The sequence below is a fragment of the Gobius niger genome (genome assembly GCF_951799975.1).
Source record: "Gobius niger genome assembly, chromosome: 5".
In the NCBI taxonomy this organism is placed as follows: domain Eukaryota; kingdom Metazoa; phylum Chordata; class Actinopteri; order Gobiiformes; family Gobiidae; genus Gobius; species Gobius niger.
The window spans coordinates 9,337,348-9,364,816 of record NC_136856.1 but is presented as its reverse complement, the minus strand read 5'-3'; the positions used below and the strand labels follow the sequence as shown (position 1 = coordinate 9,364,816).

Genomic DNA, 27,469 nt, shown 5'->3' with positions numbered 1-27,469 from the left:
AATGGGAGACCCTACCAGGGCAACAGAGCCCCCAGGATCATTCGGGCGCTCTAACCCCTCCACCAGGTTAAGGTGACGGTTCCAGGAGGGGACAGCTGTTGTAACAAGTAAATTTTGCCATTGTGTGATCAACAAAGTCATATCTCTTATCTTATCTACAAAGTTACAGGTAAGCACCCAATCTCGAGGTCTATTTAAGCCTCTGGTCACTCCTAAGGTCAGGTAAAAGCCATAATCCCACTTACTCCTGCATTAGAATGATCTTTGTTCTGGGCTGAGACCGAAACTGGGAGGTGTGAGTTACTATTTGCATTTTCAGTAGCCCTTATACATTCAACCCAGTCCAGTAGATGATATTTAAAACTTCACTGTGATGGATAATTCCTGGACAACTGAGAGCCTTCCCAAAATGTTCTCAAAATCTATACCCCTGACAATCTACTTTATTATGCATTGTTATGTTTTTGTCGATTTACTTATCAAGGGAAGCTCCACGGAGATCTCTGCAGAGTCCAAACCCCAGAGGGAACACTATTGTTCATGTTTTTTTTTTAAGTAAACAGAATAACCAAGAGTTAAGACTCAAACCCTGAACCTCCTCACGGTCAGGCATTCGTGGTAGCCTATTCCAAAATTAACTTATTGCTAAATCAAGACAAAAATAACTGGGGTGCAGCATTAAAACAATTGTCAAAGCATTCCTCCGGTGATGTGAAGGTCGCCGGTCCTGGCCCAACCTCATCACCTCCAAACCCCATTACCCGCTCCATTCACACTCTCTGCACGCTGTCACACTCACGGGCAGGGCGTCGGGCGGCTGGTCCAGGCGCAGAGTGGAGGAGAGCAGGGAGGGGCTGAGCGGGAAGCTGGGGCTGCTCGGGTTGCGGCTCTTGCGTCGGGACCGCCGCGTAGAGTCCCGTCTGCTCTCGCGCCCCGGACCCTCGGGCTCCTCCTCGATCACCAGGATTTTGTCATCGCTGAGGTATCGGAGCAGGGAGTTGTCAGAGTCTTAGGGACAGAGAGGAGAGAGACGGGGGAGTTATAGGACAAACTCAAACAAGAGAGTTTAAAGGTTAGGGGATGGGCCTATAAGAAGATGGATAGTGTAGAGTACCATATTAATGTACAAATATACATAAAAAGGAGCATTGTTTTGAGAGTGTAAATACCTTCACCAAGGCAATGTGTCATCCAGGGATTTTCCATTTGTCTCTCAATGTTTGCTGCCCGATGCTTTTTCTAATGATCTTGCAAAATCCTCAGCCAAATGTTTTCTTTTATTGAATTTATTGAAGTATTGCCTCGCTGTTTCTTAAAATACAGCTTGGAGCTCTCAGATCCCCGCTTCTCTCTCTCTCTCGCCTCTGAAAGTTTTATTTGACGGGGAGGGGGGAGAGAGTCTCACCTGATTTGTTTATGGTCCATATTCCTTAATGCAAAACAGTGAAAAGTGACAGAGCAGTCGAGCAAAAGGCAGAGCGAGAGACAGACAGTGGTTTAATGTTATTCATAGACTTTGTGATGGCAGAGTGGAGCATCCTCGCCTGAATACAGATGGAGTTCAAAACGGTTGAACAGGTAAGAATTAGTCACAGAAACCCCCATGTGTCCGGAGCAGCCGTAGAAAGGCCATTTCCTTTACAATGGTGTTAGTTTTCCACTTGGGGAAAAGAATATACTTGGTATACACAGACGTCCATCCATACGGTTTAGTCTATACAGAGAAAGTATCAACGGGCAGCCTTCATAGGCCTGAGGAGCCTTATCAACATCCTACCACCACATAACAAAAACAAATACTTAGGTCATCATGTATAAAACATTCACAAAGTTGTCTTAAAATCATGTGTTAACTTCTTGACCCCCACATGAACCGAGCACATTTTCTCCAATTTGGCTTTACCCAAGTCTTATCTCGGAATCTCGGAAAAAAGCATCAAAAAGACGAGACTAAAGAGCGATGAAAAAGCAACAAAAATGAGATGGAAAAAGCGACGGAAACGCGACAAAAACACTTCCAAAATATGACAAAAACACGGCAAAATGGTGCTGGAAAAGCAACAATAACAAAACAAAGAGAGCGACAATAACGCGGTTAAAGAGTGAAGAAAAAGCAACAAAGAATCAACAAGAAAGACACGATAGAGCGACGAAAAGGTGACAAGAATGCGATGAAAAAGTGACCAAAACACACACAAAAAAACTACGAAAACACAACAAAAACGCTTAAAAAATGTGGCAACAATGCGACAAAAGAGCTACGATTAGTTTTGTTACACTGGCCTATAGGCTGTCAGCTCTAGTCAAGAAGCTTTAAGATTTGAGTAAAGCTGAACTGGAGAATATGTGTTCAGTTAAAGGAACAGGCCACCATTTTTCCAAATGTTCTTGCCTGAGCTTAGACGAGTTGATACGTACCTGTCTGGTCTTTGTGTGTGCGCTCAGTCACGCAAAACGACCAAAGATGTTGTTAGCATTTGGGCTCTCCCAATGCGTTCCTATCGCTCCAAACGGGGGTGAACTTGGAAGTTACCCTGCTCTACCACGGGCACAAAGACCAGACATATCAACTCATCTAAGTTCAGGTAATAACATACCTCAGTGTGTACAAACGGCTCACTACTGCCACCTCAGGTCTTACGTGTAACTGCAGGTTCTATGTTAAGCTTAAAAAATGTCAAACTCTGTATAGTTCCTTTAAGGCGGGGGGTAAGAGATTAATTATTCATAAACACCTAAATAAATTCAATGTGACCCATTTCTAAAGTTCATTGTGTCTTCTTGTTAAAAAAAATGTACAATAAGCTTTTGTTTCGGTGGTCTATGCTGTCGTCACGGAAACATCAGCTGAGAACTGACACGTCAAAACGGTAGAAAGATGAGTCCCCGGGCGCAAAGACAAGTGCTTAGCTCCTGCTCCTTACGGGTTTGAAGAATGGGTGAAATGCAGAGGCCAAATTTCATTGTACAGTTGTTGCATAATGACTAAATAATGACTAAATGAATAAAGCACCTTAACCTTAATAAATGTGTCAGAGTGGGCACCTAAGGGAACAACACCTGATAAAATATGCATCACTCAGGTCAAAAAGCTTAAAGACAATCACAACATTAATCATAAAGTATTAAGTTTCACATTTTCAGGAAGCTTGTGCCATTACACATAGAATGATACAATTCAGTCACATATGAATAAGTGTGTTATGGTGAAGATTTGCAGTAAGGTGGTGCTATAAATGCCTTGGTGAAGGTCTACTTTGAGTTCATTTTCAATCATATTCCAGCCTCAACACAACAACATTCTTCACATGAAAATACCCACCTTTTCAGAGCAGTTTCATAAATGCATTTAATTGTATTCTGCTCAGTGAGATACATACAGTACCGGGCTGATATGTATCCAAGGACAACCATAGCGTCATGAGGAGATGGGATGTGTTGAGAATGGGGCGAAGCATGGCGGCCGGTCTGGAGCGTTTGAGTCAGTATTTGTGTGTGTGTTTTTTTTTCCGGAGTTTTATTGGTCCTGCTGTAGCGTGTGCGCGTGTACCTCGGCTCCCTCTCTTGCCCATGCTGGGTTCCTTGGGCTCAGCCATCCAGTTATATTCGGGGGGCATGGAAACGGGTCTGTGGTCACCTGGAACGACCAATGAGCGTTTAGAGAACCTGGAGAGGGGAGGAGCTTGGGGCTGTTGTGGTGGGACACACTGGGACATGGGACGAGAGGAGGACACGAGGACAATAGTGACTCCGAACAAGACATTTACTCATCTGATATGTCTTTATTATACGACGTGCGTGAGGGTCAGGGGGGAACAGGAGACACTACTGTGACTGGGACAAAGTGCATGGAGACAGTTGTATGAGCAAAAGATAGAGATCACTTTTGAGATTTGTTTTTTCAGCAATCAAAAATGTGAATTGGCCTGTCCGTTGGTCTGGCAGCAGCAGGAAGCGGCAAAAGGAGCTGACATGAGTTCAAAGCAAAAGTGTGAACTAACTAAGCAACTATCGCTCGACTTATCCTTTTGTTCTGTCATTTTCTTTTGGAAGGAATGGCTTATTGCATGAGAGACATCATATAAAGATAAAGGCCCTATACCTGATTTCTTTGGTTTCTTGTCAAGTTGTGGAATACATTGTTTTGTCATTTATAGGGCTGGTAGCAGTACCAACCAGTATGGTATCGTAAAAAAAGTTAAGGTTCTCCTGGTATCGAAAAAATTAAGATATATGAAAAAAAATTATATATCTTTAGATCCTAGTTTTGATGCTGTTGGTCCAGGGACAGCATTTAAGTAAGTGACACATGCCCTGACAAAGACTTTTCATTGTCATTTCCCTTTCTTTTTTTTATTAGATTTTTTTCACTCCCCCCCCCCCCTAAATTTGGCCCAATTTTCCATTTTTTTTTCTTATTTTTGCCCCAATTTTTGCCCCAATTTATTCCCCCTTTTTCCCTATTTTTGGGACAATTTCTCCCAATTTTCCCTAAAATTACTCTCCATTTTCCCCCCACATTCCTTGACACTGGATAAGAACCTGAAATTCTTACACTTTCATTTCTTCCGGACATTATTGTTCTGTTTTCTGGTTTTAGTTGACAAATAACTAATAGCTATTGGAAAAAGTATTGTTCAGGTATCGGTATCGAAAATCAAGTATAGTTAAAGCACTGGTATTGAAAATAATGTAGCGGTACCCATAATTGTAAAAGCCGACATTGGTGTGAAAAAACTGCATTTTTCCATTGTGTACCTAATTGTAAAGCCTCTTTCCTTGATCACGAACTCGCTGGCAGTTGTTTTTGTTTGCATTACAGGGACTTTATCGCTCCCTGAAAGTTGTGGAATGTGACTATAAATTCATCCTTTAGAAATGCATTAGAAAAGTTAGAAACAAGTTTGTACCACAACTAAAAAATGACTTGTTTACCTTAATAATAAGTGTTAATGGGATGATTGGGGTGTCTTTCATCTCACTGCCTAGGGGTTGGAGGCACTAATGGAATCACAAAGGAGAAGCTAACTTCGGGCTAGCGCCACTTAAACAGTATTTACAGCTAAGTTTGAGTGAAAAAAAAGATCTCCATTGTGTATTTGGATGTACAATATCCCTCTCTCCCTTTGTCTTTTCTATCAGTGTAGCATTTACTCTCACGCACAATAAAAAAACGCAACATGCTACGGCACCTGCAGTGGCGCTTATGGCCTCTAGGGGCATGAGTTACTTAGTACTGCTTTAAATCTGATAAGACTACAGAAAAAACTAGTTTTAAACAAATTGACCAGCATTGGCAAATAAATGTATTGTTTGTATTTTTTTTAATATTCATACAATATAATAATGTAGATAAACTAACAGCACATGTTTTGTTACCAATGGCAACAGACTAAATCCGGATAATTACAAAATAATATCACATATTTCTTCATCTATATCAAAAGCAACCGTAGCAGCAAAACTGAGGGAAACGCTTGGGCAAGTTGTCACATGTCACAGGTTCCTATCGAAGTCATGTATAATTTAGCAAAACTATTAAACTGCTGGAATTGAAAATCAACTGTGGCACATAGTATTAATATCAGAGAAGGAACACACTTTCCGTGACGTCAGGGGCCTGAAAATAGAATCATCTTTAAATATTTTAGAAATGTGGGGCAACCAAGTCTTCCGTCATTACTTTTAGGCCTCTCTATTTTTAAAGTAGAAAAACATGACCATTCAACCCTCACAGGAATCAACCAACGTCTTCCATAAAGCTCTCGGGAGTTCAAAGATTCATTCTCAAACGGCCTCATTATTTACAGAGAAAGTGTGGCACAGATTGTGTGGTTGCGACAGTGGCAGACGCACAGTGTGACTGGATGGTGAGTTTGTGTCATGTGACCAGTGTTAAGACATGAAGCGGAGCCATGACGTGAACAACATAAAAATGTGTATGGAAAATAGAGAGGAAAGTTGTAACCACACACTATAAAGCATATAATCCTACAAATAGTATGAGAAAATTCACCCCCCCTTTTTGCCTCTGATATTGATACTGGGGGTTTCAGTATCTGCTGATATTAACTCATGCCAAGAGACTTCCTCAAAAGTGGCTGTTCTGAGTGAAAAAGTCACTGGTCTCCATTGTGAGATCAATTAAGCCTTTTCTTGCAAACAAGATGTTATGTCAAATATTACATCTAGTAATAAACTGTAATGGAAAAACATTAAAGAAGGATCGCTGGACTTTTCTCCATATCCTTGGGTAATGATTGGCTATTTAGGTATTAATATAAACAAGTTACATAAGGTGATCTGACCATTACAACTTGTGCATTACATCATTATAAGTTATGCTTTAACAGCATTTTATTAAAGCAGTACTAAGTAACTCTTGCCCCTAGAGGCCATGAGCGCAACTGCAGGTGTCGCAGCAAGTAGCGATTTTTTTATTTATTAATTGTCTTGGAGAGTAAATACTACGCTGACAGAAAAAGCGAAGAGAGAGAGAGGGATATTGTACGTTCAATTATACAATGGAATTTTTTTTTTTCACTCAAACGTGGCTGTAAATACTGTTAAAAGTGACGCAAGACCGCAGTTAGCTTTGCCCGTTAGCATGTTAGCTTCTTCGTGATTCTATGCGTATTGGTTGCTCCGGTCCGGTGACACCAGGGGGAGATGAAAGACCCCCCAATCATCCCATAAACGCTTGTATTACCCCCACAGGGACAACGAAAAGGATTTATTAAGGTAAACACGTTACTTAGTACTGCTTTAACTAGAAATATTAGGCTTCCTTAGGTGATCAAATCATAGTTTCTGTCCAAACCTTGGTTAGTTGCCTTGGACTAGATGCAATTTGGTCATTTTATGCTCACTGCTGCCACCTCAGGTCTTACGTGTAACTGCAGTTTCTATATTAAACTGCATCTTTCTGTGAAGCACTTTGGTCCTTCTGGTGTTGCTGTAAAGTGCTATATAAATAAACTTTGATTGATTGATTGATATTAAGCTCGCGCATGACGTCACTTCAGACACAAATTAACATCTTTTTGAGTGAATGTGAGGTTGTGGTGAACAAGTCTGTGCTCATTCTACATAAGAAGTTGCTGGAACATGTAGGTGGAGGAAAATACCTAATTTTAACATTTTTAAACTGCGTATAGTCCCTTTAACATGCTCTTGCTAGTATCGGATATTTGGAATTGCTCCGCTACCAGTATTGGATCAGTGTATCCCTACTATTCAGTATATGGAATTTACAATAATATACTGATAGGTTTAAGAGTCAAAGCTATGGGAAAACAAGGGTTGAAGTAAGTAACACAGAGTTGCACATAAAGTTCTCTTTTGTTGCTTGAGAATATGGGAAGTCAGAATATAAATGTAGTTGTAATATTGTCTTCCGTCAGTGTTGAATACTATGGCCAGAGGCAGGATACAGACTCCATTATAAAGGATGTGACTGACCAAACTAAGAGCAAATTGATTTATTGATATAGTTCTGTGATTCACCTTGACTCCACAGGAGGTTAGACCTCTGATAAAAGAGGTTCAAACTACATGGATATGAGCACAAAGAAGTTCATGTATTTTAGATTGATTTTAAAAATATACATCCCCTGGTAAAATACCCACAGATCTAGTGTGTGGTTACTTTTGAGAATCATCCAAAAACAAGACACATTGGTGGATGAGAGCCATGCCATGACAATACTGAGAGGTTGTCCGGACTGTATTTTTTTACCGTGAGTGGGCGTTTTGTCTCTTCTGCGGACCCCGGTGTTTCGGCCGCGGTCATAATCAGGTCCCGGAGGCCCCTCTCCCTCCAGCAGAGAGAAGTACTGCCCGCTCTCCTGGTCCAGGTAGTAGCTAACAGCCTCTGAGCCTTTGGAGCCGGGCTGGGAGCTGTAGCGGCTGATGTCGTCGCAGGACATGAGCCCCATCTCTTCCCTGAAGGTGTAATGGGGAGGATTAGTGTCATCAGACCAAATGTAATAGCCATCATCGACATGTGGGGAAGCAGAGAGGGGGCAGACCTGGTCCCGTAGAGTCCGGACACAGGAGACAGGATGTACACGTCCTGCATACTCGGGGCGTCCATTTTAGACATTCCCAATGTTCCGACGGGGGTGGGGGACGTACTCGTGGGACTGGTGGGGATCGGCTGGAGGGAGACAGATCAAAAACATACTTTAGGACTCAGTGACATTCAGTAGAGGGGTATAACAATCAAGTCCACCATAAACACCCATAATAGGAAGAACACTTCTGCGTTTACACTGACAATAGAGTTACCATAGAAACATTCAATTTAAAGGAACAGGCCACTGTTTGTCCATGCTGAGATATGTTCTTACCTGTCTGGTCTTTACGTGTGCACTCAGTCACGCAAAAAGACCAAAAATGTTGCTAGCATTTAGCCTCTCCTCCTCTCGTCTATGGGGGGTGAAATTAGATGCGACCAAGCTCTTCCACATTTCCCCTATTTAAATATGGTTACGTGAGTGGTTACATGATCCAAGTATAGTTATACAAAACAAAACATGTCGACTGTGCAGTAATATCTTCACTTTACTGCGCGGACGTCGATGTGTGTGGTGTTATTATGCCTTGCAACATAGTACCACTTCTAATCCACTTAGAAAATCAATATGTTTAATTTTGTGTAGCTATACTTGTATCGTGTAACTACTCCCGTAACCGTATTTAGGGAAAACGTGGAAGAGCTTCTAACTTCACCCCCCATAGAGGAGAGGACGAGAGGCTAAATGCTAACAACACCTTTGGTCTTTTTGTGTGACTTTTTGCGGCACGCACAAAGACCAGACAGGTACACTCGCCTAAGTTAAGGATAACATACAGAACTCTGGTCATTATCGGGAAAATAAGTACTGAGAGGGTGAACTGGTCTTGTTTATTATACGGCTATTTGCCAACTGAACACACACAATATAAACTTCATACACTTTTATGAAGGCCGAAAGGTTTATTTAATGATTTCTGTGGCATATAGTTCCCGAAAGTTTGCGCGTTGCTTGGCAACGTTTGCTGTGATTCCAGGCAGTGTGGCTAGGCTAGTAGCAGCAAGGCTACTATTGCTAGCCGAGCTACTTAGTTGAAGGTGCAGTTGGAGAGGAGGAATGGTGGTGAATCTCTGGGTAAGATTAAAGTTGGACTCTCGCAGTGACGGGGACAGAGATAGTGTCCGCTACTACTACTTGCGGAGTGATTTGAAAGACCTGTGTTACAAGCACGAACTCCGTTACCATTGACAGTGGTCATTATTTTTTTCAGAGGTCCTCTAGCAGAAAATAATGACCGGTAGAACGTTGGAAAATCCCATTCAAGTCAATAGAGCGTTATACCTGCATTGTGAAGAGCTGTATAATAAGCTCAGGCAAGAACATATTTCAGTGTGGAAAAACGGTGATCTATTCCTTTAAATCAGGGGTGTCCAAACTTTTTTTCCTGTGGGGCCGCATACTGAAGCGTCCACAGGGTGAAGGGCCATAGATCAGTAGTTAGTGCTGCAAAACCTTTGACTAGCAGAGGTTTAAAATGCGCCCCACACCTTTATTTCTGCTCAAAACCTTCATGCCAGCTCTGTCTCACAGCAAAAGGTTAGTTGTTAGGTTAGAACTGTGTGGAATTATTACATTTCAAATAAAAAGGACTATCTCTGATGATGTGTCCCGATTCAGCAAAAAGGCAGAGGGCCACCAAAAATTTGTCTGAGGGCCGCATTTGGCCCCCGGGCCGCACTTTGGACACCCCTGCTTTAAATGGAGAGAAATTAGCAAAAAGTCGAGAAAACAGACGTGGAACATCTCCGTGAGCTGCTGGGTCATTAAATACATCAAACATCTTCATTCGCAGAGCAACATCCCCAGTATTTTACATTTAATAATCTCAATTAGCTCATTATTATACAATGTAGTCGCTTTTCCAAGAATACTTAGCGGTTTTGACGACAATCCCAAGCTCTGTTACAGCCACAGTGTGAATACTGTGTTACAATTAGCAGGAACTAAACTGTATCATCTGAAATTGCAAATCTGATGAGAAATACTCCTCCATAAAATACAGAAATTTGGTATTGGTGGCTCAGACAGATGGACAGACAGCAGCTGGTAAAAGATTGGGAAATTTGACCAAACTGAAATGCTCCACTGAAGCCTACGTTTCTGATGGACCATTTGGACAATTTGGACCGAGCAGCGCCATCTCTCCCACATTTTTCTCCATCTGCCCCGCCTGTTGAACACTGTCAGAAATCACCCACAAAACGCTCATGCAGTTTGTGTCTTTCTTTACAAAAGCAAGAGGAGAAACATCAAACTGGTGCGACCCGTAAGCCCTGAAACTTTTAATTAGGTAGTCAGCACTGAAAATAAGATGCACGAGCTTTCTTCCCCAGTACAAAACCAACAGGAAAACATCGATGGCAGAGTGGAGAAGCAGCTATTTGAGAAGCCGCGGCTGCCGTTTGTTTTAATAACAAATCCAGAACAGAAAATGAGTATTGTGTGCCATCTTTTCAACATCTCTCTCTCTCTTTGTCTCTGTGCCTCATTTTTGTACAAATGCTTCACTGATTAATCAATTTTATGGATGCTTTGATGCATGAAATAAATAAAAAAACTTGAATTTAAAGAAAACACTCAGTTTGATCTGATCTATTGGATAAGCTTTACAAATTCATATCTTTTATGTTTCAAGTTATTTCTGAACTTGCACAACAGTTTTCGGATAGAAATACAATAACTCCAACACAATACTGAGAAACATTAAGAAAAAGTCGACAAAGCTCATAATAAAACAGGTCCAAACTAGTACAATAAGGACAAAGGATTAAAATAAAGACTAGATCAGAAGGGTTCTAGATGCAATAAGTTAAAGCTCGGCTACACAATAGGTTGCGTTCACGTTTTAGAATTCTATTTCAGGTGAAGGGCAGGTGCCAATACAACTCTATGGGAGAGAGACAGTTTTTGAATGAAATTTCTTCTCTGATTTTCAGATCTCATCATTTGATTGTGATTGGATTCACAAACCTAATTTTACGGCTGTAAGTCCTTTCTACTGGCCAACAATCAAGCACATGTTTTTGAAAACTGTCTCTACTTTTGGACGCCTTCTGAGGAAATAATTAGACATAATGTTCATGTGCTGGAAGATATAACTTTGAACTTTATGACAATGATAATATGATTTAAAACTAGAAATCTGCATTTGAGCGTTACTATGCCGTCCCTCCTCGTTCTGTAATTGGTCCCCAAATCAATGTGAAAACTTTGGCCATGGTTCCCAGGCTGTTGTGCAGTTCGAAATGATACGAGCGCACACAGCCCTCTGGCGTTAGCCAGATTACCGCTAGGCTGCGAGAGGAACAGGACTTTATTGAACCTTCCTAAAGAAGAGGACACTCGCCAGAGGTTGGAATTTCTCTCCGAGACTCAGCGACTGAACCTTGGCCAAAGTGGATTAATGCGAGTCACATAAAAAAAAACACCCGATGGACCAGAGCGGTGAGTCAATCAAAACGCGTGCTAGCTTGTGTGTTAGCCATTTATGAAGCTGTGTAGCAGAGCTCAACTCCTTATAACTGCATCGTGAAGTAACTTCACTTTGTGCTGTGGTATTTATATTTCTACTACTGCTCATAAGTTGTATGAGCGAAGAGAGGGGGCGGAGTTAACTAAATCCAAGTGTTTTGTCTTCTGGGTTTGAAAAATACCTCCAGAAAACACTTATTTTCATTTTTTATCACAAAAATTAGTGCTCCTTAGTGGTAGTGGCTATATGGCTATGTGGCTATATGGCTATGCCTATACTTTACGTTGGAATGGATCCTTTAATACAAGAATCTCATTGAAGAGGCCTAAACTACAGTGTTAGCAAGTTTCCTCAGTTCAAATTATAGTATCTTTTATCTTTATTGCATCTCCTAAAACTGCAAATGCACTTCCCAGTATCATCAAAAGGGGGGCTTGTGCCTCCAGTGTCGCCCATGCCACTGTAAAAGAACCACAACGCAACGTTTAGCCGAAGCAGCTGAATTTTTAGTTGTTGTTGTTGGCAGCAGCACCTTTTCGCACAAACACTTTCCTCTTCCCCGTGTTCAAACGCTCCACTATCCCGTCATTTATGTCTAATTTCTTTTTCTCCTCTCACGCGGTTTGCCACGTCTGTTCCCATGACAACCCTCTCCTCCCTCGCTCGCCCCAAATGCGCACAGTGCAGGAGTTAGGGGGAGAGAGAGGACACGGGGGAAACGCTGTATAAGCCGCTTGGTTTAGCTGCACACGTAAACCCGGAGTATGTGTCATCAGAGCCTTGTTTTGTTGTGATCTGAAGTCAGGTCAACGTCTTTGTTCATGTATCAGGTTTCTTGTTTGAAAAGTAGCTTGGTGTTTTCGAAGAATGCAGACAAAATTAACTGCACAGAGCCACCGACATAGGTAACTGCAACTATACAATTATTCTTACAGTCTGGTTTGTTGCGAGGTTGCCAGGTATCCACAACCAAATCTGCCCAAAAGCCCCAAACACATACATTTACATACATTTCAATACATGTCACCAGTTTATAGGATCTGCTATGACTCTCCCATCCATTAAGAACATTTATTCCAACCAGGCTGTCAGGAAATGTAAAGCTCTCCCTTCCCTCTTTGCTTTAACCTCCATTCACAAACTGTGCTCCCCAGACTCACTCTGACCTCCCACATCGTCTATATATTTTTAGATTTTGCTCCATATACAGTTTCCCCCGAAGGTTTGAGAGTAAAGTAACTAAAATCCCCTGAACTCTAACAAATTAACTTTGACTTTGTGTCACTGATGTCCAAACGAGATCTGCCAAGATTCCAGTTACGGCAATCGTTCTTAAATTGTAGTGTTTATTCGAATCACACTTGTCAGACAGAAAACCAAAGCTCATTTCTTGTTCCTTGCCAATAGGTTGCGTTCAGAATGAGACGATGCCATCATGTCAGGTGGAGAGCAGGTGCCAATGCAGCTCGACGGGAGAAAGACAGTTCTTCAAACATAACATAATTTCAAAACTGTTCCTATGGTAGATTCTCACCAAAGTCGTTCATTTATGTGTGAAATCATACGAAATTGTATTTTAAACAAAAAAATGTTGGCGTAAAGTCTTCCAAATCACCGCCTGTCACTTTGATTACTGCTTTAAACTTCTAACATTTGCTCAGTGAGCTTCACGATGTCGTCACAGAAACGGTTTGGACTTCTCAAACATGTTGAAAACTATCTCAGAAGACAACCTCATGAAGCTCACGGAGAAAATGCCAAGAATTAAGGGCGGCAATTTTGAAGAATTTAGAATATAAAACATATTTGGAGTTATTTCACCTGTTTTTGTTTCCTTCATAATCCCATGTGTTCAATGAGAATCATAGTGTGTTAATAATGTTGAAAAGCCAAGACATAAAAAGTGTGTCCAAACTTTTGGCCTGCACTGTATGGTCAACCTGATCATTATTTGTGACTAGGGCCCTTTCCGAAACCAATTCCTCCTTCCTTCTCCTACCCACCTCTACAGTTCCTCTGTGAAGGCACCATTTGAAGTTTCTTTGGTAGAGACTAGTGGACTTAGCCTCATCCCACGGAACAGACAATGTTACAAAAATCACAAGTTCGACTGAAGTTTTTCAATGCCAACAGGTCTCATTGCTTCTTTTTCATTAACACAGGAGCTGATCAGCCACTTCTGCTCTCTGTTTGGTCTGTTTCGAACGAACCTTTCTTTCGGTGGATCGCATTTCGAGTGTCAGTGCAGGGAAAGGAAGGAGGAAGTGCTTTCTGAAAGGGCGTAGGTCTCCAATCCTGCCATATTCATATTTTTGCTGAAAGTCAATGTTTTGAGACGACTTTTCGATCCCTTTTCATTTCATTTTAGTCATTTCTGCTGGCATGGTAGACATTGACCTTTAAGCCAGTTATATTTCATGTGGATTGGTCCAGGAATTACAGAAGTATGGGCTATAATGCGCAATTTCCCCACGTGACTTCTTCCTGGACAATAAGCCCCACGCTGTACTTCCTGTCGCCGATCGTTTACATTCACAATTAGCAGGATGCCACATAAATGAAGAGATCGCTCAGGATTTGGCAAAGGACAACGATCTACTGATGGACAGTCACTGCTACAAACATCATGTTCGCTGTGAATCCTGCACCAAAAGGCCTGAGCTTTCATCTTGCCAGGCCAGTGTTAAAAAAAATGATAATATAAAATGTAAACAACCAAAAATAATTGAAACTACCTACTTTAAGGATTCTTTGTTGCGCAGGCTCGTTTAAAACTTGTTCATGTAATATTGTTACACTGCTCCAGTCACATCCGAACTTATACTGCGAAATTTTTAATGGGAAGAGATAGCGGACAGCAAGGACAGCACAGGGTTTTCCGTCCAGGAGGAAATCACATAGGATCACTGTGCATATAGCCCGTTAACCATTAAACCAAGTCCAAAAACATCTGCATTTGTCATGGTTACCATAGTTACCAGCACGGAATTCTCAGAAGCCCACCGCCTCAATTTTAAACAAATTATAATAATATGAATAATTAAATTGCACATAAAGGTGACGGTGTCAAACAACTGCAATAATGAGAGTTTCATATTAATGAGCCCTATAGTCAAAAAGCGACACCCAATACAATTCTCATTAAAAACAGCACTTCTCCGTTCCATCAGCGCTGCATTTTTCTGTTCATTTCAAATTTATAAATCTTGCCGATCTTTCTCTCTCCTCAACCCCCACCACCAGTGCTCCTCTGAACCCGGTCTCCAGTCTTCCCCGTGTGCAGAGCTTACAGTAAGACGGCCTCATGATAAATAATGAAGACGTGCTGGGGAGAGGGGGAACCGTTGGGGAGGGTCCAAAGAGCGAAGAAATATAGGACAGAACTACAAAGGGACAGAGAGTGATGTTCATGTGAGAAGATTGCGCATAGTTTGGCGGAAATGGTCTTTTTTCTGTTTGGGATTTGTCATTAAAACAGTTTTCCTGTTGGGTTTGTAGCGAGGAAGAGGGATCTCGCATTTTATTTTCTATGCGGATGAGAGAAACAGACAGGGAAGCGTGTATCAATTATAACATTTACAAAACAGTTAATGCTGCTATTATTTCTTGGTCTTTATTAACTATTCATTAATTAATTTAAAATGCATTCCCTAAAATGATTGACCACGTTAACTGTTAAACTGTTACTAAACCCTGATGAATTACCATAAAGCAACACAGGGAAGGACCTAATGTCTTTGAAGAGAACATTTGCAAAAACAGATATCTCCGTTTTGAATGTTTGTTGTTTATTTTTGTACTCTAGTCGTGACTCTTGTGAAACTAAAGCTGTGGGGATTTGATTAAGAACAAGTGATTTAATATTTTTATGGCACTAAAGTAGCTTATTAAAAACACTTCTGCACAAAGAGAAAATGACAACCCCATCTTGATTTTGCAAATGAACCTATCGAGATGTGTTGGTGATGACCGGCTCCCAGCAAAGTAACAAGTCAGGTCTCGCAATGGGAGACAATGCCTTTAAAGCAGTCGCCCCTCACGTCAGGAACGCCCTCCCAGAGTCCCTGAGTGTTGAGGCCTAAAAACATACTAATTTAAAAAGGCCTATTAGTCTATTAGTCTTTGACGTTTCTATGCAGCCCATGACTGTTTTATACTTGTGCTTGTTTTGTTTGATAATGGAAATGCTCATTTGTTTATATCTGATTGTATTCACCTGTTGTAGCACTTTGAGGAGTCCTTGAAATGTAAAGTGCAATATAAATAAAATGTATTATTGTTAGATAGGTTGAGGAGCTCAGTCACCCAGGAGGAGCTCGGAGTAGAGCCCTTGCTCCTTCACATCGAGAGGAGCAGCAGAGGAGGCCTCGAGGAAGACCCAGGACACACTGGAGGGACTATGTCTGGCCTGGTGACGCCTCGGGATCCCCCAGAACAGGAGGAGGTGTGCGTGGATAGAGAAGTTTGGGTGTTTCTGCTCAGACTGTTGCCTCCGTGACCCGGATAAACGAGAAGAAAATGAATGGATGGATGGATCGATATCCACCAATAAAAACGCCCGTTTCCGATGGCATCACACATAGTTCCGGCGGCCATTTTGAATACCGAAGTAGAATTATGCAGGACTACAACATATAACAATATCTCCACTCAGGATGAAAATGGAAGACAATTGATTGACGTTGGCATTTTTATGGACTCGTAATCATTGCTCAAGAAGATCACAGTAAAAACACGGTCCCAGAGACGCACATTTATGTGAAGAAAGTAGTGTTTAAGCTGCTCAAGACGTTAACATGCTACCGGTTAGCAACTGTCAATGGCTTCAACACGATAAACACATGTGTGGCTCACATCTATGAACACTGAGGAAATACTACAGTAACAGCTCAGACCTCTGACCTCTGTCACATGTTGTATCCAAGGTTTGGAGTGTGGTTCAAGGCTTTGTCGTGGAGAGGTCAGAGCTGAGCTGTTGATGCTAAGTGCTAACCAGTAGCATGCTAAGATCTTAAACACTGACTCGCTGGTTTCTTCATATAAACCTGCGTCTCTGGGGCTGTGTTTTACTGTTATCTTGTTGAGCAATAATTACGAGTCCATAAAAATGCCACTGTGCATTTATATACTAAGTAGAGATATTGTTGCATGTTGTAGTACTGCATAATTCTACTTCGGTATTCAAAATGGCAGCCATAACAAAAAAGTCACATGAATGAAAGGCATGTATTAGGTATCCCAGCTTACTAATATAGCATTGTAGTTAGTAAAAACACAGGCCTAAATGAACTGCCTAATTGAAAGATAAAGCAATTAAAGAACAAGCCCAAACGTTAACTAGTAAATAGGCCACAGCACAAAGAGAGGCAGACAGGGGAGCTGGCGCTGTGTGGTGACTGGAGTTGAGAGTAAAACAGTAATTTAGTGATTATAGCCCACTGCTGCTGCCTCCACTGCCGCTGCTGGCGAAGGGGGCTGTGGAGGAGGTGGGAAGTGGAAATAAACGGGACGTCCACAGCGGGGCGTTTAGTTAAAACAGCACTTCAACCATTCGACCCCCGCTGTGTCCACTTCAAAGTGCCCAAACATGTGCCCCTGTGTGCCCCCCCTGTCCCAGTCATTCAATACTGAGCTGTCTGTCACCGCTAAAAGCAAATAGCATGAAGTCCTACGTAAATCACTATGGATATGGTCAAAAAGTCAGTATCAAACAGGCAAAGCATAAAAACCTATAAGATTGAAATGTGAATCGTTGCTGAATCTGAATCGCAATTTGAAATATGGCAACTATAACAAAGGTTCGTCCCTATTCCCCCTTTAAAATGGTCATAATTAAGCCTTAAAATAAACATTTTGGGTACCTCAGCAATCAAAAAAATGAGGTATAGGGCCTTTAAGAGATCGACAAGTGCATTAACACAAAATGTAACAAAGTGCTGTCACTGGAAAACAAAGGAGTGCAGGTTAAAAATGCCTCCAAACACAAGTATTGAAAGTGAAAAAGTATCGATATTTGGTATTGCAGCACAAAGTATGGCGATCCAATATTTTGTCCTAGCTCTTGTAAATATAGTGGCAAAAGGCTCAGTCCGTATCTGCTTTAGCTCCGTGACTTGACCTTGAGTGGGGAATGTTGACGGCGTAGGAGAGATAAGAGCTCCAGCTGCTTCAATCTCCTCTCAGGAGAATTATAATAGTCCATCAATTTATAATAAATTTACTTTTTCTTGGTCTCAGCAATATTAAATGCCTATTTGCATTTAATTATCAGCATTATTTGTCACTCATTAAAGAGTGAAAGAAAAGCCACAAAGATGTGACAATAAAAAAGTGGAAAAAATGCAACGAAGAAAAAAAAAAACTGTCAAAAGTGATGACAACATGGTGAGCCATTTTGATCAGTTTTGTATGTCTGTAGGTTAGATTTGGGTAAAGCTTAACTGGATAAAAATGCACTTGGTTAAAGGGATATTTCAGGATTTTTGACATCGGGCCTCATTTCCTAGTTATCCAGAGTGTTGCTGATTTCTGGAGATTTTTTTTTGTAATTCATGCAGTTCTTATATTTGAAGAGTTTCGTGGCGCTAGGCTATTGCAAGGCTAACGCATTTCTATGGTACCAGCTAGCCTGCATTAAAAACAGTCTGACCCGCTCCACAGAGCACCTGAGGCAAATCACTTACCAACGCCAGACTAACCATATAAACGTCTGTGTCAATAAAGTATTTTTTGGAATATAACTGACCTTGCATCACATGAATGATCACATTTTGACGGACTATTTTCTAGCAGATCACTCCGCCACTGCATAGCTCCAACAATCTCCAGAAATCAGCAACACTCTGGATAACTAGGAAATGAGGCCCTATGTCAAAAATCCTGAAATATCCCTTTAAGGTGGGGGTTAAAATTGTTAAAAAAAACAAAACAAAAAAAACTAAGAGAGTTATTCAAAAAGTGCACAAAGTAATTCAAACACGGATCCAATGTCTTACTCTGGCCACGACACACCAAGAACCAGAGCGTACGTAACAGGTCCCACATGTTTAAATACGTGGTCAAAACTGTGTCTATGAATCTGTTCCATTTTGTCACACCATGCATGACTTTATATATTCTGCATAAAAGACCTTCAGCGCTCAGAAGACTTAAAAGTAAAAGAGGCATTAACATGAGCTGCTTTAATGCTGGTCTGCGCTGACCCAGATTCATGATTTTAAATGAGAAATGTGCGTTTGTTTTTATGTGCAATGAACTGCTGCACTTTCCCTACCATGTAATTGACCATTAAAACAATTATGTCAGCTGTATCATGTGGCTCTTTCAAACACATTGGAATGGACCAGAACATTCCCATTATTGAGTCTCCATTTTGAGGACGACGGAGGGTATCCCCACTGTAAATGTAATAACTAATTTATTTCCTCGCCTACCAAGCCTTTGAACTGCAGTCTGTGCAATAAGGTCATGGATTTACCAAATACAGAGCGGGCTGTTTTATAACTGGGGATGCACGGCTTATGGAAAGAAACCGTTTGACGAGAGTATCCAAGGCGGAGTGTGTCCCAAGGATTTCCATGTTTGAGAAAAGGGCAGCACATTATGTTGTCAAAATATAGTTTTAAGCAACGCATATAACAAACAGCCACAGTATATAGGCCTTCCATCAGATTGAGATTTACACCAAGTAACATAAATGTGCTCAGTTTCAGTCCTAGCCTTGTTTTAGTCAATATTTAGTCATTTTTAACCTCTTAACCCCCACTTGAGCTGAGCACATTTTCTCTAGTTTGGCTTTACACAGATCTAAAAGCTTCTTGTAAAAGGCGTCAAAATAGATTGACAAAAAAGTGACAAAAAAATCACCAAAAAAGCCACAAAATAGTGACAAAAATGTAACAAAAATGTGGCGAAAAAGCATAAAAAAGCCACAAAAAGGCAATGAAAAAGTGACAAAAAGTGATTAAAAAAAGCCTAAAAAAGTGACAAAAATGTGATGGAAAAAAAAACTGACAACATGGTGAGGAAAAAGATTTGATCAGGTCTTAGCTTTCAAATGAGGCATTACACTGACCTTAAGGCTTTGAGCTCCAGTCGAGAAGCTTTTAGATTTGGGTAAAGCTGAACCGGAGAAAATGCACTCGGTTGAGGCCGGTGGTAAGAAATTAAAGCAGTACTAAGTAATGGATGCCCCTAGAGGCCAAAAGCGCCACTGCAGGTGTCGTAGCATTTCACGTTTTTTTACTCATTAATTGTCTGTCAGAGTAAAATACTACACTGACAGAAAAGACAAAGGGACAGAGGGATATTGTACATCCAATTACACAATGGAGATATTTTTTTTAAATTTATTTATAATAATTTATGATATAATATTTTTTTTCACTCAAACTTGACTGTAAATACTGTTTAAGTGGTGCTAGCCCACAGTTAGCTTCTTCTTCATGATTCCATTAGTGTGTATTGGTGGCTCCGACCCGGTGGCAGCGAAGTTGCAAGTGTGGTTTTCTGGCCAGAGACACCAGGGGGAGATGAAAGACCCCCCAATCATCCCTTTAACACTTGTATTACCCCCAGAGGGACTACGGAAAGGATTTATTAACAAGTTACTTAGTTCGCCATTGTGACAGAGTGAGGACATTTTTGGAAAGTGAGGACATTTTGGGTGGTTCTTACTTATTTGACGGACTGTTTGAGGGTCAAGATGTGGTTTTAGGGTTAGGGTTAGAATTGGGTTAAGACAAGGGTTAGGGTTAGGATTAAGGTTAGGGTTTTAGGGTTAGGGTAATACATTATGTCTATGAGTGTCTTCACTAAGATAGCAGTACAAGATTGTGTGTACTGCTTTAAGAATCGTTTTCACACAATTTGGTCAAGTACACCTTAAGCCTTGGACAATATACAGTATGAGCATGTTCCTGTTAAAGTTACTAATCATTTGCCTGAATTATTTAAACGAACCAAACCACAACTAAAACTGTGTATAGGTCCTGGATGAATCAGAGATAACAGAATTCCTTTGGCTCACAGTGCTTGGCTTTGGTATTTTCTTTCTCTCTTTTTTTAACCTAAAAATAACAAAAATCGGTATTAATTTGTATGCTTTTGCTTTCGTGCTCTCGCTAGCATCGAAAAGAGGAAGCAAACAGATGGATTTCTATGTTTTTGGAAGAATTGCGAGGATTTTTCCATGGATGAGATTTGGCAGCGGGCGTCCGATCATTTACAGAGATAAATTTGTCTCCTGTGTGGATTGGTTCATAATCCACATCTCAAAATCTGCCAAGTTTGAACTAAATTTCCCGATCCAGGATTTGAGACATGTTGTTCGGGGGCCGCGTATTTGTTTGTACAGTGTGTGCAAAGTCGGGCTCACGGAGAGCAGTGACCCACTTCCTCACGCTCTCCAAGGAGCAAAAGACACAGATGCAACTCTTATACAATGTTCCCTCATCAAACAATATTCTCTGTGACATTGGATCATCTTAATCACTTCCTTACACTTTGCTGGTTTGAAAAAGCTACATTTATCTACTATGGTTTCCTTCCAAGACCCTGCTCTCATCGCTCCATCAAACCTTCACCGCCTCTCCTGCTCCGTGGATGTACAGCTACTATTGGACATCGGTGCTGCAAAGTGTTGTTTTTGTCGTAGCTTCCCGGGTACAAAAAGTAGATTTTGCATAATATCTCCCCTTTGAATTTGTTTTGGCTTGGAAATGTGCTCACCACTCAGTTTAGCCGCACATTTTTTTTTTTGCCCACTGTATTATCGGAGTATTTGCTGAGTAGAAGTTCTAGTTTCGGAGCCAGTGGAGCTCGCCGCCTGTAGTCGCTTATGAATAATTAAGATCGCCAGTCTTTTCTGTGAGAGAGAGATGGAGAGAGAGAGACAAATATAAAACAAGGCTTGCTCCTCTTGTCTCCTCCACACACACATACATCTCTCACGGCCCGGGGAAGGACACAATTCCCACAATTCATTGCTTATTTTGCACTACAAAACCATGGACGCATCGAGTAGCTTGAGTAGCGATCTAACAAGGCAGAAAACTGGAAGGAGGCGAGGATCTGCGGCTTGTTAAGGGAAAAGTAGCGCAGGCCTCACTCTTTGAAGCCGAAAGCATCTCCACTTTCACTGAGCTAGTCATTAACTATCTAGATTTTAGTCACAACAAAAAAGTATTAATTGCCACCCCTGTTGTCGACAGTTAACATCTGGAAATGAACGTTAGGGCTGCGAGGTTTATCATATAATCGCAATCAAGGTTTTGAGCTAACCTCAAGAGGCTGAGTTTTGGTTTTGTTCTTCTGTCTCTGGCATTTGAGTGAGATGTTCCCCAATCAGAACTGTGGAGCCTCTGATCTCAGGTTCAGCTGCAACAGAGAGTTCCCATAAAGCAGATTCTAAAGTGTCGAGATACAAATACCACGAGACGAGACACGAGATTGAGTCCACGAGAACAAGACGAGACGAGATTCTGACATAATCTGCAAATCGTGCTTCCTTTGTTTGGAGCCATTGTATTGTATCGATTGCAACAAAATAAACAAACAAGGATGGGAATTGCTAAGATTTGACCAAGATCACCAGGCTCTATTTGTGTGCACATAGTTTAATATCAGAACAAGCCTAATAAATGTGGCTCTTTTAACAGGTGTTTTCTGAATCGGAAGCTTAAAAGTTTATTTCATTTTTATCTGCAGCGGCTCCAGGCTGCAGGTTGAAGCAGTACTAAGTAACGTGTTTACCTTAATAAGTCCTTTTCGTAGTCCCTGTGGGGGTAATACAAGTGTTTATGGGATGATTGGGGGGTCTTTCATCTCCCCCTGGTGCCTCTGGCCAGAAAACCATGCTTGCAACTTGACTGCCACCGGACCGGAGCAACCAATACACACTAGTAGAATCACGAAGAAGAAGCTAACATGCTAATGGGCAAAGCTAACTGCGGGCTAGCGCCACTTTAAACAGTATTTACAGCCAAGTTCGAGTGAAAAAAAAAATATTTCCATTGCATAATTGGATGCACAATATCCCTCTCTCCCTCCGCCTTTTCTGTCAGCGTAGTATTTACTCTCACAGACAATTAATAAGTTTAAAAAATCGTAACTTGCTACGACACTTGCAGTTGTGCTTATGGCCTCTAGGGGCAAGAGTTACTTAGTACTGCTTTAAAGCTTAAAAACTTTATCTTTCGTTTTTAAGTGCCAATCAATATACAGTACACACTGTTAGATAAACATTGCCTAAATATTCCCTTGAGTCCTATAAGCAGTCAACAGGATGCAGGTCTATATGAATTACAGCCGATAGTAAAATATATGATTACATTAACAGAATGTTCAGATGAAAAACACTGTGACGAGAAATCTCATGGCACTCTTGGCCCATCACCATTATATTAGACAGACACTCTGTGATTGCATCCCTGACTTATTTTAGTCACGTGGCTGTCCCCCAGAGGTACTCTGAATGTCGGGGAAAGATGGACAACTAGAAGAGGGTGCTGTCCACAAAAAAAAACTAATATGTTGAAAGTAGATTATTGTAATTAATTTGAACAATATGTGTGACAGTCTAAAAGTAACGCAACCTCTCATCATCTAATGAATGCACCTTAGTTTAGCTTCTACATTGACTGAAAAGCGAAATGGTAAATCAGTTGGTTTTAAAGGGGAGTACTGTATTATGCAAAATCGAGATTTTAGAGCTTTTTATAATGTTGCAGTGTTGTTCTCTTATCATACCTGGAGTTGTGTATCGAAAATGTATCCAGGGAATGCTTACTAAACTTAACCCTTGCCATTGTTTTACTACAGCCATAGAACCTACAATGGGAGGGGCTTATGGGGATTTGAGTGAATAACAGGAAGTGAAACTACTTGCCTGGCATCCAGAATGACACCTCTCTGTATATTTTATACACGGGGGATATCGGTCTGGGCAGGGAGTTCTCTGTTGCCGCTCCTGCCAAACTCAAACGCATCCGTGCAATCAGAATCATTTATTTGAGGTCATGTGTAGTTCGTGAGCAGCATCACGCTTGGGAAGACTTATGGAAGTCCCCTCGATAACAATCTATAAGAAGAGCTGAGGTTTTTTTTTCTAATCAGTGGTAAATGACCAAAGACACATGGACAGTAGGTCAGTTTTATGATTCAAAATTAGGTTTGAACACAAAACCGCTAACAACGCCACTAACTGCCCTTGGCTGATTGGTTTGCGCATATATTACGGTGTAGAAATCAAGTTGATGCAGAGTTTTACCAGACTCACATCACATGCTCGTACACCGGGGAGTCTGGGTTTTTCCAGGTTATGAAACTACAGCATATTTTATTTTATCTGTTTTCGAGCAATATTGCATTTTCTAACAACAAAACATAAGATAGTGATGAGGATGTGTTTGAGATTGTTACCAAATACCTACAAAAAGCACCATATCCCGCTCTTATACCGTTTGATGTGTTTCGATATCATCAGCAGACATTCAAATCTCAAGTATTGGCATTTATATAGGGACAGAAAAAGCTGAATCGGTAAATCTCTTCATCGGGGAGCTGGATAGTTGCAGCGATTAATAGTCGAGGAGCCTGAATATAGGACAAAGCTGCAACAATGGCTGCCTTCAAAGAGCAGGAGGCATCCGAACAAAGGTGCTGACGAAATACAAATCGTTAACATCAAAACAGCGGAGGGATGGTCGCGGTAAACAATAAAGAAAAACAGCAGAGGCAGCCGACCACAGAGCAGAGATGAAAGCGTGCACTGGGCATGTAAACGAATTAGGCCTATGTGAGGTTAAAAATAGCAACCGCGCAACACTGGGCTTGACAAGACAGACAAGCCCTCACCTCACCCCGCTGCCCGTCGCTCTCTCCCTTCAACACCATGAAATTGTGTCATCTTTCTTTGTGGGTCGGGGCACGTCGGCGAAGATGACGAGGAGGACTGCATGTGGCCGCCCTTCACGAGTGAGATCTCTGGACCTTTGATATTTAAGCAACATTTCATCCCTAGATACCGACTAAATACTAATGGGATTTGTTGGTGGGGTAATAGGAGAAAGTTATAAATAGTGTTGCAAGTCCAGACATTTTTCATTGGGGCTGCCTGGAAGGGGGTGCCTATGTTTTTCAGGATTTCAGAAAAAAGTCGAGATTTAGTCAAATAATTATCTTCTATTTTAGTCTGGTTTTAGTTGACTAAATTACGAATTTAGTCAACTTTGCATTCATAATATTTGTTATAATCATATTTAATCAGTGTCCTTGGCTTCATGGAGTTTCACCCACATGAACAAAGCTCAGAGCTGTTCCTTTGGCAGAGAATTTAAAGGGACTATACGGAGTTTAAAAATGTTAAAACTGAGTATTTTCCTCCACCTACATGTTCCAGCCATGTCCTAATGTGTAGAATGAGCTCAGACCTGTTCACCACAACTGCCTCTAAAATCCTGCACTGTCACTCAAAAAGGTGGTCTTCGGGTCTGAAGTGCCGTCATGCACGAGCTTAATATAGAACCTGCAGTTACAGGTAAGACCTGAGGTGGCAGTAGTGAGTATAAAATGATTAACTTGCATCTAGCCCCTTTAAATGATCTAAGGCTCTTTCAAACAGTCAGTGAAGTTCGGATGATTTTAGTCGACAAAAATATCTGGTCGTTTTAGTCATAGTTTTAGTCTCATGGACAACTTTTAATTTAGTTTTAGTCCAATTTGTTCAGCAAAAATATTACTTTGACTATAATTATGCCGAAATATATTTTAGTTGGCGAAATTAACACTGGTGGAAGAAATAGTTTGTAGTTTGTCCTGCGTGCGATGTTGAAGGGATATTTCAGGATTTTTGACATAGGGCCCTAGTTATCCAGTGTTGCTGATTTCTGGAGATATTTCATGCAGTTCTTATATTTGAAGAGTTTCGTGCTAGGCTAGTGCAAGGCTAGCGCATTTCTATGGTATCAGCTAGCCTGCATTAAAAACAGTCTGACCCACTCCACAGTGCACCTGAGGCAAAGCACTTATACTAACCATATAAATGTCTGTGTTGATAGAATAATTTTTGGAATAAAACTGACCTTGCATCACATGAATGATCACATTTTGAGGGACTATTTTCTAGCAGATCACTCCGCCGCTGCGTAGCTTATAAGACCACGAAGCTGATGGTGCTCAAATACAAGGTATTTTAAATGCGAAATGGTTAAAAATGTTCTATCGTCACAGACATTTATATACTTAGCCTGGTGTTATAAGTGATTTGCCTCAGGTGCTCTGTGGAGCGGGTCACACTGTTTTTAATGCAGGCTAGCTGATACCATAGAAATGCGCTAGCCTTGCACGAGACTAGCGCCACGAAACTCTTCAAACATAAGAACTGCATGAATTACAAAAAAAATATCTCCAGAACTTAGCAACACTCTGGATAACTAGGAAATGAGGCCTTATGTCAAAAATCCTGAAATATACCTTTAATGTACAGAAGAGAATCATTCTCTCATTTGCATATCAGGTTTAGGGACCCAAAACTGTAATTCAGGCCATTTCAACCTGCAATATGCCCACAAAAAGCTATATGCTATATTCCAGCTTGCTCCTGCTATTTGCTGTCATAAATGAACCCCTAAGTGACCGGCGAAAGCTGTGGGGCACCGGTGTTTGTACACAATACTTGTTAACCACAGTGTTGTTGCACCAAGCGGAAGATCGGACCCTTTTTATTACCTGTTGTTATTATAATATTCTACATTGAATTTAAGATTCAAACTGCAAAGTGTTTATGGGTTGTAGTAGCTATTCTTGTTCAGTTTGTCTAAGGTGATGGCGGGTCCCGATGCCACTGTCCACTCTGGGGCAAGTCTGTAGATAAAAATAAATGGCAGACTGTGATCACCCTCTTTTAAATAGGCCAGTCACCTTTTAAATCTAAGTACATTAATCTTCAGCCCGTTCTCATGTGTGCGATGCCCTCGGGGGTGAAGGCTGAAAGAACTGAGACCTAAGTCGAGGTGACCTTGCGTTTTTGGACCCGTAAGTTCAAGTCGTGTTATTTTATCTTTTGCCATCGCTTTTGAACCAGCGCGGATAGGATTTCGTGAGGGACAAGGGTTTCATTTTCCCTTATTACAGCAGCTTCTACTTTCAAATGAGACCTTTCGAATAGGGTCTCCGCTTGCCAAAAATCACAGAAAGGTGCAAGCTCAGTTATTAGCACACGGGAATGGATATGTCGGTTTGATGGTACATGGATGGTGAAAGAAAGAGTGAGGAAAACCTGTTATATAAAAGATGTCTTATGGTCTTATGTCTTAGGGTTAGGGCAACTATTATGACAGACTTTCAATAGAAACTTTAAACCACTGAGAGTGGATCCTACAGCCATTATCTCTCATTATCAAAACACAGATAGCATGGAAGCTTTAGTTTTTAGAATGGACTTGGCAAATACATACACTTAATGGATCTATATACTGTATGAAGAGATTTGGTCTCGATTTTTTCCAAAATGGTGTCCGTGGCTCAGTTGTAGTGTACCGTGTTCGACTGATGCATCTGGCAGTTTACCCCAGGGCCGCTGTGGCTACGTCCAAAGCTTAGGCAATGAATATGATACACTAGTAGCGCGCTGAGAAGGTTGAGTAAAGCACAGTACAAATCCAAGTCATTGTTTGTAGTTTAATGTTATCAAATATGCTGTATAATCAGAGGCTCAATCAATAATCAGAGGCTCTATGGCCACATTTAAGATTTCCTGTTTTCACAATAGAGTGAGATGAGAGGCGAAACAGGCCATACTTAAGAAGGAAATTGTGATAAAATATTTAAAGGAATAGGCCACTGTTTTTCCATACCTGAGCCTCAGTCACGCAAAAAAACATTGAACATGTTGTTAGCATTTAGCCTCTCCTCTTCTCTC

General features: G+C 41.1%; 1 protein-coding gene across 5 annotated transcripts in view; it reads right to left on the bottom strand.

Moving 5' to 3' along the window:
• LOC306962846 (connector enhancer of kinase suppressor of ras 2) overlaps positions 1 to 27,469 on the bottom strand; it is a 143,870-nt gene that overhangs the window by 34,738 nt on the left and 81,663 nt on the right. For 4 of the 5 annotated variants that reach the window (XM_079556182.1, XM_079556181.1, XM_079556185.1 and 1 more), the window contains exons 10-13: positions 8,031 to 8,158; positions 7,739 to 7,944; positions 3,551 to 3,637; positions 800 to 1,008 (exon numbers count right to left, since the gene is read on the bottom strand). In XM_079556182.1, the coding sequence (XP_079412308.1) occupies positions 800 to 1,008; positions 3,551 to 3,637; positions 7,739 to 7,944; positions 8,031 to 8,158 (630 nt within the window). The remainder of the gene's footprint in view (positions 1 to 799; positions 1,009 to 3,550; positions 3,638 to 7,738; positions 7,945 to 8,030; positions 8,159 to 27,469) is intronic. The other variant, XM_079556183.1, reaches the window with a different exon arrangement.